A 15,452-nucleotide genomic window follows, 5' to 3' on the forward strand; every position below is an offset into this window, starting at 1 on the left:
TCCCAGCTACTTGGGAGGCTGAGGCAAGAGACTCGCTTAAGCCCAAGAGTTCGCGGTTGCTGTGAGCTGTGACGCCACAGCACTCTACTGAGGGCAACATAATAAAACAGTGTCTCAAAAAAAAAAACATTATATTACAGTGCAATATATACATATACAGTCTTTTAAGATTTCTGATGAGGTTTTATTTAGAATTTTTGGAAGTTGTGTCCGTAGGATCTGAATAAATTACATTTTAATAACTCAGATGTGGTCATTTGCAAGAATGATTGAGAAGCTTTGGCACAAATCTAGAATGTTGGTTATATCTTTATTTGGTCATTTTAGAACAATTAGAACATAGACTCTCTGACACTCTGAGAAATGTTTTGCCTGCACATATTTGCCTGTGTTCTGGCCAGTGCTGGCCTGGCACACCAGGTTCCAGAAATCACTGACAGGCCGGGTCATGTCTACCCTCAAAAATCCTTTGTGTGCCCCCAGGTTCTAATTTTTTTTTTTTTTTTAGGGCATCAGCCCTACCTTACAGAAACTTCCTGAGTTCAGATGTTTGTCCTACTTCAGCCCTCCCAAATAGCTGGGACTATAGGCACCCAGCTAATTTTTTATTTTTAGTAGCGATGGGGGGGGGTCTCACTCTTGCTCAGGCTGGTCTCAAACTTCTGAGCACAAAGGATCTCCCTCAGCCTCCCAGAGTGCTAGGATTACAAGCGTGAGCCACCGTACACTGCCAAGTTCTGACAGTTTTGAGAGAATTTCTTTCTTTTCTTTTTCTTTTTTTTGTTTTTTTTTTTGTTTTGGAGACAGAGTCTCACTTTGTCACACTCAGTAGGATGCTATGTCGTCAACAGCTCATAGCAACCTCAAACTCTTGGACTTAAGTGATTTTCTTGCCTCAGCCTCCCAAGTAGCTGGGACTACAGGAGCCTGCCACAACACCCAGTTACCTCTCGAGACTGGGTCTCACTCTGGCTCGGGTTGGTCTCGAACCTGTGAGCTCAAGCAATCCACCCGCCTCAGCCTCCCAACTTCTGGGATTATAGGTGTGAGCCACTGCGCCTGGCCCTTCCCCAAATATTTTTGATCTGGGGTTGGTCGAATCCACAGTGTGAAACCTAGATACGGAGTGCCTACAGTATTTATTTAACAAGCCTTGTATAGTGCTTGCTCTATGCTGGGCACTTTTGTAGAATGTTTTACAAATAATCACTGATTTTAATCCTCTTACCAACCAATAAAGTAGGTTTTGTTTTTCCCATTTTACAGTTGCAGAATCCAGGAGCTCAGTTAATAGCTTGTTTCCAAGATCACTCAACTTGGAGGTGGGAGTCAAATGTCCGGCTGTCTGGCTGCATAGTCTGTGCCTGAACCCTATTTTGCTAACTAAATGTTTTGCAACATTTAGAAAAAAATGCAATAGATTTAATCCTTGCTGTTGGTCAGAATATCTGTGGTGAACTGGTTGCAATAGACTTAATCCTTGCTGTTGGTCAGAATATCTGTGGTGAACTGGTTGCAGTAATTCTGCAGCCTATCTACCTTGTTTTGCACTGGTGGTTCTGTGTTAAATTCTTTACATTTGTGACCTACGGCGTCATTCTGTTTTAATTACTACATGTTGCTTGCTTAGGCAGCACATGTACTAAAGATGTTTTAATTATTACATGAACCACAAACAAACTATACAATTTAAAGAAACATACTCATGTGAATATATAGTGAAAAGTGGCTTGATTGAAAGGTTCTCATTTAGCTAGAAGCAGGTCTTCATCTGGCATTCTGTGACCCCTATATTCCTTTTTTTTTTTTTTTTTTTGGATGGAGTATCACTCTTCTACCAGGGCTAGAGTGCTATGCATCAGCGTAGCTTACAGCAACCTCAAACTCTTGACCTCCAGTGATCTTCTTGCTTCAGACTCTGAGTAGCTGGGACTACAGGCATCTGCCGCATCATTCCACTTTTTTTTTTTTTAAGAGATGGGGTTTCACTCTTGCTCAGGCTAGTATGGAACTCCTGAGCTCAAGCAATGCACAAACCTCAGCCTTCCAGAGTGCTAGGATTATAGGCGTGAGCCACCGTGCTGGGTCTTTCCCTGGTATGCTTTTAACAAAAGCCTTTCCTTACACCTTTGGAGTTGGAAGGGTATTTGGAGACAAACGGTTCCATAGCTTCATTTCATAAATAAGGAAACTAAGGCCCAGAGGAGGTCAGTGTCTCATTGTTTTGAAGCAGAAGCATAATTTAAACTACCAGGCTCAATTTAATGATGTTCTCCTTTGTTATAGTCATTGAAAATTTATACAGTGCTATGGAAATCCAGACTATTTTAATAAACTTTTAACAATATTTCATATCCATTTGAAGGCACATTCTCATGTTAACCCGAGTTACTTCCCACTCGCCAACCTCACCATTTCTGTCTGTTTGCTTTTGTTTTCTGTTGTTCCTTAGTTGTCTAAGTCATATCCAGTTTTAGAAGACCTTCATCTCTTTATATAATACATACACATAAGTAATATGTAGACTTAATATCGACTTGTTTCAAACAACTGCGTAAATGGTGAACAGACATAATTGTAGGCAATAGATGTTCAGATTAAACAAACATGTCTTCTGTGGAGAGTAGTTTCTGTAGTAGGCTAGAGAATTTAATTGTAGCCTAAATATGTTGAATGTGTTCTGAAATTAGAAATTCCTGTAATTGGAGAAGCTAGGAGATGATCTGAATTTAAAAATGGAAGATTGTTAAGCATTCTTTATAATGGGCTTTGTCGTTTTTATACTAGTTTATAAAAGTGGAAAGACCTGTTAATACAAAATGTAGCCTGTATATACATCCTGTGCTTGATGACCTTCTCTGGGCCTGGTCCTCTTTTTTTCCTGGTTTTAATTAAAAATAATTTACACTTATTTGTTTGCTCTTTTATTTCTGTGTCATGTATAATTGATCTGGAATGAGGTGTAGATGTTAAAGTAGAATGTAGCTAAGATAACTTCATACTGCCATAGAAGTAGGAACAAATCATAACTACATAGCTTCACTGCCTAGCTTTGCTAACTGGTATACATCTCTTCATTGATACTGATGTAATTATTTATGTCCTGACATTATGCCATCAAAAATAAATTACATGGCTTAGGTCTAAATAATAGGCTCCTAATAAAAAGTAATTTGATAACTTTCAGAGGACAGTTTTTCTTTAAAATAAAAAAATTTAATGTGCCCTTAAATTTGCTTAACTAAACTTTTTCATTTGAGGTCATTATAATTTTATATACATTTCTAAGAAGTAATACAGAGAGATTGTTTGTGTCCTTTGCCTAGTTTTCCCCGGTGGTAACATCTCATAAAAGTATAGCGTAACATTACAACTAAGAAACTGATATGATCCACTAATTTCGTTTTGATTTCCCCGGTTTGACGTGTGTGTTTTGTTCTATGCAGTTTATCAGATGTGCAGGTTAATGTATCTACTACTCAGTCAAGTTACAGAAATCCCTGAGGTTGCTGTTTTGTAATTACACTCACCTTTCTCCCTGTCCCTTCCCCTCTTGACTACTAACCCCCCCAAACTACTCTCCTATTCTATAACTTCCTCATTTTAAGAATGTTAGGTAAATGGAATTATTTATTGATACTGTGTACCCTTTAGAGATTTGCCCCTTTTTGCTCAGGATAATTCCCTTGAGATTCTCCCAACTTGCTGTGTCAATTGTTTAGCTTTATTTCTGAGTGTTCTGTTGTATGAATATATATTGCCTTTTGTTTAACTATTCGTGTTCTTATGTCAACGTTTGAGTTTTCCTTTCTTTGGGATAGGTGCCCAATTGCTGGGTTACATGTATACAATTTTGCCTATTTGGTTTGATAAGAACCTGCCAAACTGTTTCCTAGAGTGATTGTACTTTTTTTTTTTTTTTTTTTGAGACAGAGTCTCAAGCTTATGGCCCTGGTAGAGTGCTGTGGCATCATCACTCATAGCAAACTCTAACTCTTGGGCTCAAGCCATCCTCTTGCCTCAGTTGTTCTTTTTTTTTTTTTGAGACAGAGCCTTAAGCTGAGCCCCTGGGTAGAGTGCGAGTCTCCTGCCTCTGCCTCCCAAGTTGCTGGCACCATGGGCGCCTGCCACAACACCTGGCTATTTTTCTTTTTTCCTGGTTCCAGCCATCATTGTTGTTTGGTGGGCCTGGGCTGGATTCGAACCCACTACCTTAGGTGTATGTGGCTGGTGCCTTAGCCACTTGAGCCACAGGCGCTGAACCAGTTGTTCTATTTTTTGTAGAGACAGGGTCTGGCTTTTGCTCAGGCTGATAATTGTACTTTTTTGCGTTTCCACTAGCAGTAAGTAAGAAATTCTGCTTCTCTTCATCTTTGTTCAGTTTTGATAATATGTTAAGTTTCAGGAATGAAACTTAATGAAAAATTTTCTTGATGTGACAAAAGTTGAGTGAGAAAGAAAAGAGTTTTTAGGGTGTGAGAGCTGCAAGGTGGTGGGAGCTGGGCAGGGTGGGGTTTGGCTAGGGCCTTTCAGAGAAGTAGAAACAGAGATGCTAGTGAAGAAGAGAATTTGAGTTCCACATACTTACTTTCTCTCTTGTCCATTTGAAGCCTATGCATAACAGTTGCGTGATAATGTTGTCACTTGCAGCCCCTCTTAGGACTGCCTTTGGTGGGTAAAAGGGCATCATGGTAAGCCACCTTACCATAGGTAACATTTTCTAAGCCCTCACTGTGAACCAAGTACTGACCTCTATATACTCTACATGTATTAACTTGTTTAATTCTTGCAACAACTGTGTAAGAAATTATCCCAAATTTAACATCTTAAAACAACAAAGATTATTATTTTGCCGTTTCCGAGCATCTGGAATTTAGGAGTGTCTGGGCTCAGTAGATCTAGCTCAGGGTCTCTATGAGGTGGTTTTTTGTTTGTTTGTTTTGTTTTGTTTTGTTTTGTTTAGCTGGGGCTGCAGTCATCTGGAAACTTGATTGGAGCTAGATGTGCTTCTAAGGTGGCTCATTCACATAGCTTTAGGCCAGAGCCCTCAATTCCTGTTCATTTTGACCTCCCGTATTGGTTCTGGAATACATCACCACGTAGCAACTGGCTTCCTGTAGAGTGAGTGATTCAGGAACTGCTTTTAGTGAGGAAACAACAATCCCTTTTTTGACCTAGTCTTAGAAGTCATGCACTGTCACTTTTGCCATATTCCGTTAAGTGAGTCACTAAATGAAGCCAGATGAAGATGAGGGGAATTAAATTAAGCTCCACCTCTCAAAAGGAATGACTTCAGAAATTGTGGAAATATTTTAAGATGAAGAAATTTTGGAATGGAGAGGTTTAAGTGGCTGGTCAAAGTGTGTTGCAGAACTTGGATCTGAATCCCAGCTCTCTGGCTCCATGCCACTTTTTTCTTTAACTGTATGCCGTGACCACTTACCCTCCTTATGTTTAAGAGGTTAAGAGCTCAAGGCAGATAGTAAATATATAAACAGTGATAGTTACTTTATTCGTATTTACTTGTATCTGGATATTCATGGATTGTGCGGCCCTCTCTCTCATGTTTCATTCTTAGTACTTTGACTCACTTTTTCTGTTCACCCATTTAGCTTATTCTACAGATCCTTACTGATTACTTCTGCCAAATACGAGAATGCTTACTGTCACATAGGGAAGAACTTCAGTTTAAACGTGAACTGATTGACGTCAAAGAATTTTAATCTGTAGGGTAGTTTCGCAAAAGAAAATATTGGTAAGCATACCTTTTTATTCTACAGCATCTAGTTTTGCAATTCTCACACATTCTCAAGTTGTTAGAACTAACCTACATTGTGGATAGTTATCAAGACTGCATTGCAGTGTCTCACACCTGTAATCTTAGCCCTCAGGGAGGCCCAGGCAGGAGGATCCCTTGAACTCAAGAGTTCAAGACCAGCCTGAGCAAGAGCAAGACCCAATTTCTATTAAAAATATAAAAATTAGCCAGGTGCCTATCATCCCAGAGACTCAGGAGACTGAGGCAGGAGGATCATTTGAACTGGGAGTTTGAGGTTGCTGTGAAATGGGTAGAAACTATGGCACTTTAGGCTGGGCAACAGAGTGAGACTCTGTCTCAAAAAAAAAAATGCATTGCAAATTAAAGTTAGCAGTGGGATGAAGTTCCTTGGACAGGTTGTCTACTGATACCAAAAACAGTAAATGCTTTAGAATCCAAGGTAGTATTGGTACCAAAATCTGCCGCTAATTTTTTTTCCCCAGGTACTTTAAGTGACCATGAGAACTCTGTGCAGTCTGGTTTATTTTTTTCTTATGTGGGTTAGGAAAGGTGGAATGACTTTTTTCCTCTTTCTTTTTCCTTTTTTCCTTTTCCTTTATGGTCTCACTCTGTCCCACAGGGTAGAGTGCAGTGGTACGGTCATCGCTCACTGCAACCTTAAACTCTAGGCTCAAGTGATCCTCTTGCTTCAGCCTCTCAACTAGTGATAGGACTATATAGGCACATGCCACCATGCCTGGCTAATTTAGTTTTTATGTTTTGTAGAGAACTTTATTTTATGTATTCCTTTATTTATTTTGAGACAGAGTCTCACTTTGTCACCGTTGGTACAGTACCGTGGCATCATAGCTCACAGCAACCTCTTAACTCTTGGGCTCAAGTGATTTCTTTTGCCTCAGCCTCCCAAGTAACTGGGACTACAGGCACCCACCACAATGCCCAGCTATTTTTAGAGATGGGGTCTTGCTCTGGCTCAGGCTGGTCTCAAAATCCTGAGCTCAGGCAATCTATCTATTTTGGCCTCCCAGAGTTTTGGGATTACAGAAGTGAGCTGCTGCGCCCAGCAGAACTTTTATTTTTTATAGAAGCAATGTTTTATTAATTTATCAAGGTCTCAAGCCACCTTCTCTCCTAGCACTCTCAAGTGTTCTGGAATGACTTTTTTTTTTTGAGCAAATACATGTATGCTTTTGTAAAGTAACCGCCACTCAAATTATGCAGAAAAGAAGAGAGCTCTTGGAATTTTGGTAAGATCTTTTTCAAATTTTCTGCATGTATTTCATTTTATCATTCCAGGGAAAACTGTCTTACAATCTTTCTGACATTAAACTTCAGAGTACTTAACAGAATTCAAACCCATAAGGGCATTAGAGTTGCAAATTTATGTTCACAGAACAATAGATTAATGTACAGATTATAAAAGGTCCTGTTTTAGCAATGTTAAACAGTGTAATTGTATGAAAGTAAGATTCTGCAGGCTAACTAGTTGGAAATTGTAAGCCAAGCCACCTGAAACTTGGGGAAAAGAACTAAAGGAAGCCGGGGTGGATTAAGAACAGGACCAGAGTTAAAGGGTAAAGCTTCCTGCCTGTATAGGAACTTTAAAGTCCAAGACTTTACGACCATATTTTGTGTTTGACAACATTCAGTGAATTCCCTAATGAGTCTGATTTCTCACATCTACACACAAACATATCCAGTTTCTATCAAGACTCATTAAAATCCTAAATTCTCAATTGCCTCTGTTACACACACCTCCCTTTGTGTCTGCCAGCATTAAAGGAACTTCTAGGTAGGTTCAGGGCTTACAAGTATGGATATCTCTCCTACTTATTCAAACTGTAGAAATTCTTGATTTTTACTATTTTTTTTTTTTTTTAGGAGTGTAACAGATAGGAGGAATAGACTGGATTAGAGTTTGGTCTTAAGAAGTCTTATCAAAGTGGGACGTTATGAAACCAGCTGATTCTTAGTTGTCATTGGGTTGGGCTGGGATAAATTTTCCAAAGATTGAACATACTGGTGTGGTGTGTGCCCAGTGCTGACTCACTGTACCTATTCCCTGTGTAAGTGTGGTTAGTGCCCAGGCCCTACATACATGAGTTCATAGGACATAATTGTTCTTTTTTCTTCTACTTGTGCTCTTGTAAGTCTTCCTTTCCCCCCAGTCCTGCTGGAAACTTTGTGCTCACTTTGCCAAAGGGTTTCTACAGGCCATAAAATCCAGTATAAATTTGATTATTTTACAGATTGCATCAACTGTCTATCACAGCAAACATTAGTGGATCCCTCAAAACTAAGAGATCACGCACTTAGTGGTCATTATATAGCTTTTTTCTTTAGAAAGAAAAGTTAAAACTGAAACAAGACTAGGCATTCATAACAAATAAATAATGACCCTGTTACCTTATAATCCCTTCCCACCTCCCCTTTCCCTTGAGAGAGCCTTATTCTGCTGCCCCAGGGTTGAGTGAACGCTAGGGCATCAGCCTCGCTCAGAGCAACCTTAAAGACTGCTGGGTTTAAGGGATCCTCCTACCTCAACGTCTCCTGAGAAGCTGGGACTATAGGCATCTGTCACAATGTCTGGCTGATTTTTCTCTTTTTAGTAGACATGGGTTTCTCACTCATCCACAGGCTGGTCTAGAACTCCTGAACTAAAGGGATCCTCCTGCCTTGGCCTCCCAGAGTGCTAGGATTACAGGCCTAGCCACCACAGCCAGCCTCACCTATTCTATCTTGAAGCCAGTGCCAACAACGGGAGCTTAACCAAAGGCCATTTTTTGCAAAGCTGCAACCAGAATTAAGTGCCTGGAGACCATTTTAATAGTTGTGGCAATCCATTTTCATGGTGGCAAGACATGAATGGGAAATCGTACCGAGCCAACAAAGCCTTCTTTGGAAACACAATCCTTGGCAAAGTTTAGTCTTGTAACTTGGTGTTTCAGCTGGTGCTTAAGCAAAAGATGGAATCCACGTGTAGTTATTTTAAAAGAGTGAAATAATTTACCCAGTGTGTAAAATTTACAGGCAGGACTCATACGCGACCCCCTTGTGTGTTAAAACGCCACTGAGTTTTATGGAATTTATGCTGCACAGATATGTGGAGATCTTTTTAACTTCTGAGTTCCTGAAACCTAGTTTGTATTACGTTGTCTCAGAGAAAGCAGTTCTTGAGGTGTAGAGTGAGTGATCCCCCCCGTTTTTGTCTTCGTTGGAAGCTGAGTAGTCACAAAGCCCCTTTGAGTAAAACTAGAATGGTGCTGCTTTCAGGGCCTTACTTCGTTGTCCTTGGTTTAGCTGACCTTTTGGGGGTTAGATTGTTTTTTTAGAGGTGAGTACTAAGAGACACTGACTTTTGGTCAGAAATGACATGTGAATTAAATTACCTGAAATACATATTTTTGCTAGATTAAGCTTGTCTGTGTGGATCAGGGCCAGACAGGGAAATGAGAACATTTCTAAGGACAGAAATGGCAGGCTGGACCCTATGTTTGTATGTGCATTTGGGCTTGTGCTTATAAATATTTAAATACCAAAATATGTAAATATAGAAAATGAAAGTTCTCTATACTTTTCCTTTGGGATACATTCCTTCTCCTTGAGCATGTACTAACTTATAAAAACACAACAGTAATTAAACTGGAAATATGGGCAATTCTGTTGTTTGCTTTTTCAAATTAACAGTCTTAAACCTTGTTCTTTATGTCCAGAGAATCTACTCATCATTTTAAATGTGCAGGTTAATTTGAGCATTTAAAAAAAAAACTGTTTTCATTACTAATTTGTGAATTTGTTGAAATTGGACTTCTGTTTAAGTATGTGTAAGTGATCATAAGGTGAAATGTGAATGATTTTGCTAGTAACCAGGTATTGATCACTCTCTTCTTATCTATGTTGTCCACAATTTTTGTAGTACATTTCCTTTTTTGGGTGTGTTTCTATTTCACAGTGTATTTTTTCTCGTTTTTCTTCCTTGATTCTGATTGTTTTTTGTCTCGTTTCTCTTTTTCCTTTTCTAAATTTCTTGTGTCTTGTGGTACTTATAATCCCTTCTGCCTTTTTGCCTTATGGTGAGTATTGTCACTTGATGTTGTAGCAACTGTACCAATACAGTTGTGACTGTGAAATGTGGTTGCCTCATGGGCCAAACTGTTGACAAGGACTTATTTTGATCTCCCATGGATACACAATATTAATCTGTAGATTTCTTAAATCAATGAAGAGATACTTAGCAGAGTGTGCATTGTGTGCCTGGAACTGTGCTACAGGTTACCAAAAAAAGCCCTCAAACTTACAAAGTTCTGTACATCCACTGGTGTGTGTTAAGCAAAGGTTATTCCAAAAAAATGATTCAGGTGTACACCACATTGGAAAGCTTTTTTTGAGTCTACACTTGCACATATAAGAATGTGGGAAGATTAAGAGAAACCTTACAGAGAGATAGATATGAACATAGATACATCACCCTGGGTTTTACTCGGAACCTTTCAAAGGAGTGGTCTGCACTCACTCACGAGTCATTAGAAAATGAGAAATTGCCTTTCCCAGTTTAATAAATTGAGAAGGAACCTCAAGAAGCCAGCTCAGACCAACCAGATAGGCCCTTCCCATAGTCTTTACACTGTGTTTACCAAGTGTGGCAGCTGATCTGAAAGTATGTGTGATAATTTTCTGCTATGTACTGAAGTTAAGTGTTTTTCTATTTTTTATTTTCGTGTCTAGATTATTAACATGATTTGGCATGTTCTTTATTAAAGATAGAACTTTTCTATTTCAAGGCCTATTTTTTGGCTTTTCTGTCCAGGCACTCTCTAGACTGACATAGTAACTTACTTTATTAAATGAGAAGTCAGTCAGTGAAATGTTGCCTGCCTTTCATAGTGGGAGCTGGCAGTGCCATTTAAGAACACATGGCTTGTTTTATCCGTAATCTAACTGCAACCACACTGCAGGAATGCTAGATAATGACTGAGCCAAGAACACTCTTCTGTTTTGCCCAGCACAGGACAGTTTCTACTAGCATTTATTCTTTCATGTAAAAAATTAAAGTAAAAGGAAGTGGAAGGTACGTCCACAAGTCTGTTAGAATTCCTTAGGGGCAGAGCTTTCAACAGCTTTCTCTTGAACTTCTATGAGGCATGTTGGATAATTGTCTAAGAAATATGTTTCCCCATGTGTCCAATGAAGTAACCATCTGTGGATGCTGAAGGCATAGTGCCAGGCACATCTGTGTCCTAGACATTGCTGGTAAAATTAAGGGCTGCCTTAGGTAATGATTTGACCTACTGCAAGATTCTTTTGGTGTCATTCACTTTATTCATTTGTTATTTTGGGGGGACATTTTAATGAGTATGTGATCATCAATCTTCTTATACTTTTCTTTTGCTGTAGGTTTTAATCGGTTACTTCCTGAATGACATAAACTTTGTTATCATAGGAGGTCATTTCACATATTAATGTAAAGCTCCCTTAAGGTAAAATAGAGTTAGCAAAGCCACGACCCAGAAGTGCCATTTATGACACAGAAGAAAGTGTATTAGTAAGAAGACTAGGAAACTAACCTGTTTAAAAGATGCTTGTGATTCGAGATCCCAGTCATCATAAAAAAGCATGAATTAGATATTTAGGAAGTTATTTTTTTCATTCATGATCTATGGTTTTTAAAAACTTGTTAGGTGAAATTTCCTATTCTGAAGTCTAGAAAGGATTCCAGTATTATTATGCCTTGGGATTTAAATGACCTTTAGTTGGAATCAAATATGTAATGTAAATAATCAAGAATTGTTTCCCTGTGTCTGTTCTGTCAGAGGAGAGAATATCTCCTCAGTAAGTGAGATGAACTATTCTGGCAGATTTCTGAGACAATAGTGGGCTTCACTAGATTCTAGGAAACTTAAGTCTTGTCCATGTCTAAAAAGAAATGCCAGCCATCTTAGTTGCCTTCAGTTTGAGCCTCTTGGCATCTGGGGTGAGCGGCAAACTTAGGCCTGACACGAGGTTTGTTATATCCCACCCTGCCCCACACGTGTTTACATTTCCTATTGAAGCACTAAGAGTCTCTTAACTTCTCTTTTTTGGAATATTTATATAAGATTTTCCCCACAAACTTTATAATTTATATTGATATTGTAAAGACACTAGCTTTTTTTTTTTCCTCCTGGCTTCCCAAAGAACAGGAGATAATAAATGGAGTCAGAACCTAACAAAATAAACTCATAAAATATCTAACGTATATTTATTACAGAAAGACGGAGAATACAAATAGGCTAATAAAACATTAAAATCACTTATTTTTCTACCACCCAGGGCGAAAGCATGTATAAACATTTAGGTATATCTTACAAGGTATTTTTTTCCTTTATAAATACATTGTATATAGGTTGTTTTACAGAATAAAACAGCTATATGTACTTTTTCTTTGAACATCATTTTTTATTGATAACATTCCACTGTAGTTGATTTCTTAAACTAAATCTTCAGATCCTAATTGATACCTCTCACTTAGCTAAGCTGTACTGCTGGACAGATGGTACCCCAACGTTTTAAACGAATGATCTGCTTATATTATTTATATGGATATCTCTGTAATCTAGTCAACACCTGACACAGTGTCAGGCTATAGTAGTCACTCAAAAAAATTTGAATGAGTGGGAGATGGGATTCTCTCTCCGCTAGGTTGTCCTGGCCAGAATAGTGCAGGTTGAACAGTGAGGTTAACCTGTGTTAACTCTCTGAACTATGGAAAGAGTCAAAGGTGGCAAAGAGGGCACCTTGGAAAGCAGGGTTCCCTCATAGTTTGTGTCTTTGACAGTTGTCAGTTTTAGCAGGCTCTTTCCCAGGAAATTTGTTTATCTGGTGGCAAAGACGGGGGCAGAGGGAGAGAGAAAGAAAACTGAGGCTCAGTGCCCGTAACGCAGTGGTTACGGCGCCAGCCACATACACAGAAACTGGCAGATTCCATACCGGCCTAGGTCAGTTAAACGATGACAGCTGCAACAAAAAATAGCCAAGCATTGTGGCGGGCGCCTGTAGTCCCCAGATACTTGGGAGGCTGAGGCAAAAGAATCTCTTAAGCCAAAGCGTTTGAGGTTGCTGTGAGCTGTGATTTCACAGCGCTCTACTGAGAGCAACATAATGAGACACTGTCTCAAAAAAGAAAACTGAAACAACAAACTTGATCTAATTGACATTTTGAGATCACTCCACCTAACAGCAGCATGCAATTGTGCTATGTGCACACAGGAATATTCACCATGTTGTAAACCATAAAACAAGGAGTTGACGGACAGTTTTGTAAAAAGTTAAGCATATACCTTTCTTTTTCCCCCTTTTTTTCATATGCCTTTTTGTGTAACCATTCCACTTGTAGGTAAGTATCCAAGAAGAAAGTATACATCCATACAAAAAATCGTAGATGAATCTTCATAGCCATTTTACTTGTAAAAGCCCCAAACTAGAAATAATGTAAATGTCCATCAGCATTTGATTGAATAAAGAAACTGGTGTATCCATATGACAGAATACTACCCATTAATGTAAAGGAATGAACATTCAGCAACATGGATGAATCTCAGAAATAAATTCTACTTTATGCTAAAGTGAAGAGACTGGACAAAAAGGATGTATACCCTATGGCTTTGTTTATATATTCAGAACATACATATTAATACACAAAGACCAGAAAGCAGATCAGCCCTTGCCTGGGAGAGGGTCGAAGGAAGGATTAAAGGGGTGTGAGGAAACTTTTGCAGGTGATGGATTATCTTGATTGAATTGGTTTTACAGGTTACACACATGTCAAATTGTATACTTGCAGGGTGTACATTTTATTATATGTCAGTTTACTCTCCTGTAAGAGCAGTGAAAATAATAAAATAAGGCATTCAGAATTTGGGGGCTATTTACCTCATTATTGCATTAATTAAACACATAAATGGCATGACATTTTACTGTGTACTGTGCTTGGTCAGTAAAAGGTCTTCACTTGCTTATTTGGGCTTCTGTATATAATCAGAATCAATGGAAAATGTTAGGACTCCAGAAAATATTCTCGCAGTTTCTCAATGAGGAAAAATAATTCGTATTTCTCCATGTTTAATAGTTGAGCATTGGATTTTTCTTTAAATGGTAACATGATTTCAAATGAGTACTCAATCATGCTGTATCACCTTGAATAGAGAAAAAGAGGGATATAAAATGTGGTAATAATGATAATGCAATGGTTACTCCCTGCCTGCTGAATCAAGATCAGATTCCTAAACTGGTGACTTTTGATGTTTTCTGTGGATTGGCCCTAGGGTTAGTTTTGCTCACTTTGCCCTGCCAAATACATTGTGCTGTCTCTTACTTTACTTGTTTGATTTTTTTCTCTGAGAGTCAATCTTACCCATCCCACCTCACTCACCTTTTATCTCTATCTGGTAAAATCCTGTCTATCCTTTAAGTTCTTATTCAGACTCTGACTTTGCTTTCTCTGATTCTCTCAGATGCAAGTGTGAAGTCCCTGTTATGTATTTAGTAGACACTGAACAGATAGTTTGTATCCTGTATCTTGCACTATACATATTCGCTATGTGTTCTTGAATTTACCAGTGGCACCTGGCAGCTGCCTGGTATGTAGTAGGCCTGTGTGTTGGTTGTGCCGTACAAGAACATCATGGGAGCAACCGTCAGTGAGGTCTGCCCTGCAGTTTGGAACTGAAGATAATATAGATAGACATTTTGGCTGCTCTTTAGATTCAATTGACTTGTTAACTACATTTTTACATTTCTTAAAATAATGATAATTAGTGCCAGTGAGGGAAACAGTGACAAGCAGAAGAAAACAAAAATTTATTTTGATTTTATTGTTGAAGCGCATTGTATGGTCATGGTTAGGGCAGAGAATTGCCAGTTTTATTGTCTTCATGACATGTATTTAAATTATGTGCAACCTCCTCACCCCGACATTTTTGGAATTGTGCTATAGCTAGTTAGGAGGGGGAAGTCAGTAAATCTAAATCGGCTAGATATAATTCACTCTGAATAATCTGCATAGCAAAACTCGAAAGTTGGCTTAATCGGATCTTAATATTAGAGTATTTGTTGTGTCATGGAACAGGCATGAATTTATCAGTCATGGAGTATTTGGAGAAATAATGTTTTTTGAGATTTTAGTTGAGTCTCTGGATTGTCCACACCCTTGATCACGTCTTAAATTTATTTTTTTCAGGTCCGGACCCTGTTTGTCAGTGGTCTTCCTCTGGATATCAAACCTCGGGAGCTCTATCTGCTTTTCAGACCATTTAAGGTACATTTTCAACCTTGTAGAAATTTTAAGAGGAGACGAAATGTCTGTGTACTAAATGGAGGCTTTTGGGGGGAAGAAATGAAATATTTGAGAAAGTGCCTTGTAAGTGATGTTTTTAAAAAGTTAATGAGTAAAAGAGATTTTTTATAGCTGAGTTTCAGTGTCCATTCTCACTAATAGATAGGATAATAGACTTATCTGTCTTTAGACCTCCAACATCTTATCTAGGGAGTTCTCCTCTCTTACTGATGTGAACTTGCAGCTGTCCCCTTCTGTCTCTGTTCCGTGTAGAACAGTCTTGGTATCCTTGTTGTCTATCCTATTCCATTTTGGGGTACACTTCTGAGTACAGATCACTAAAAAATTATAAATTACTTAATA

General features: G+C 38.6%; 1 protein-coding gene across 6 annotated transcripts in view; it reads left to right on the forward strand.

The window, feature by feature from the left end:
• The window catches only part of RBPMS (RNA binding protein, mRNA processing factor), a 188,962-nt gene that overhangs the window by 67,360 nt on the left and 106,150 nt on the right, over positions 1 to 15,452 (forward strand). For all 6 annotated transcript variants that reach the window (XR_002775219.1, XM_023517812.1, XM_012810030.2 and 3 more), the window contains exon 2: positions 14,994 to 15,071. Coding sequence is in view for 5 of the 6 variants with exons in the window: in XM_023517812.1 (XP_023373580.1) it covers positions 14,994 to 15,071 (78 nt within the window). In the remaining variant the exon portion in view is untranslated. The remainder of the gene's footprint in view (positions 1 to 14,993; positions 15,072 to 15,452) is intronic.

The sequence above is a fragment of the Otolemur garnettii genome, unplaced genomic scaffold, assembly GCF_000181295.1.
Source record: "Otolemur garnettii isolate 467f Iridium unplaced genomic scaffold, OtoGar3 scaffold00121, whole genome shotgun sequence".
Lineage (NCBI taxonomy): Eukaryota > Metazoa > Chordata > Mammalia > Primates > Galagidae > Otolemur > Otolemur garnettii.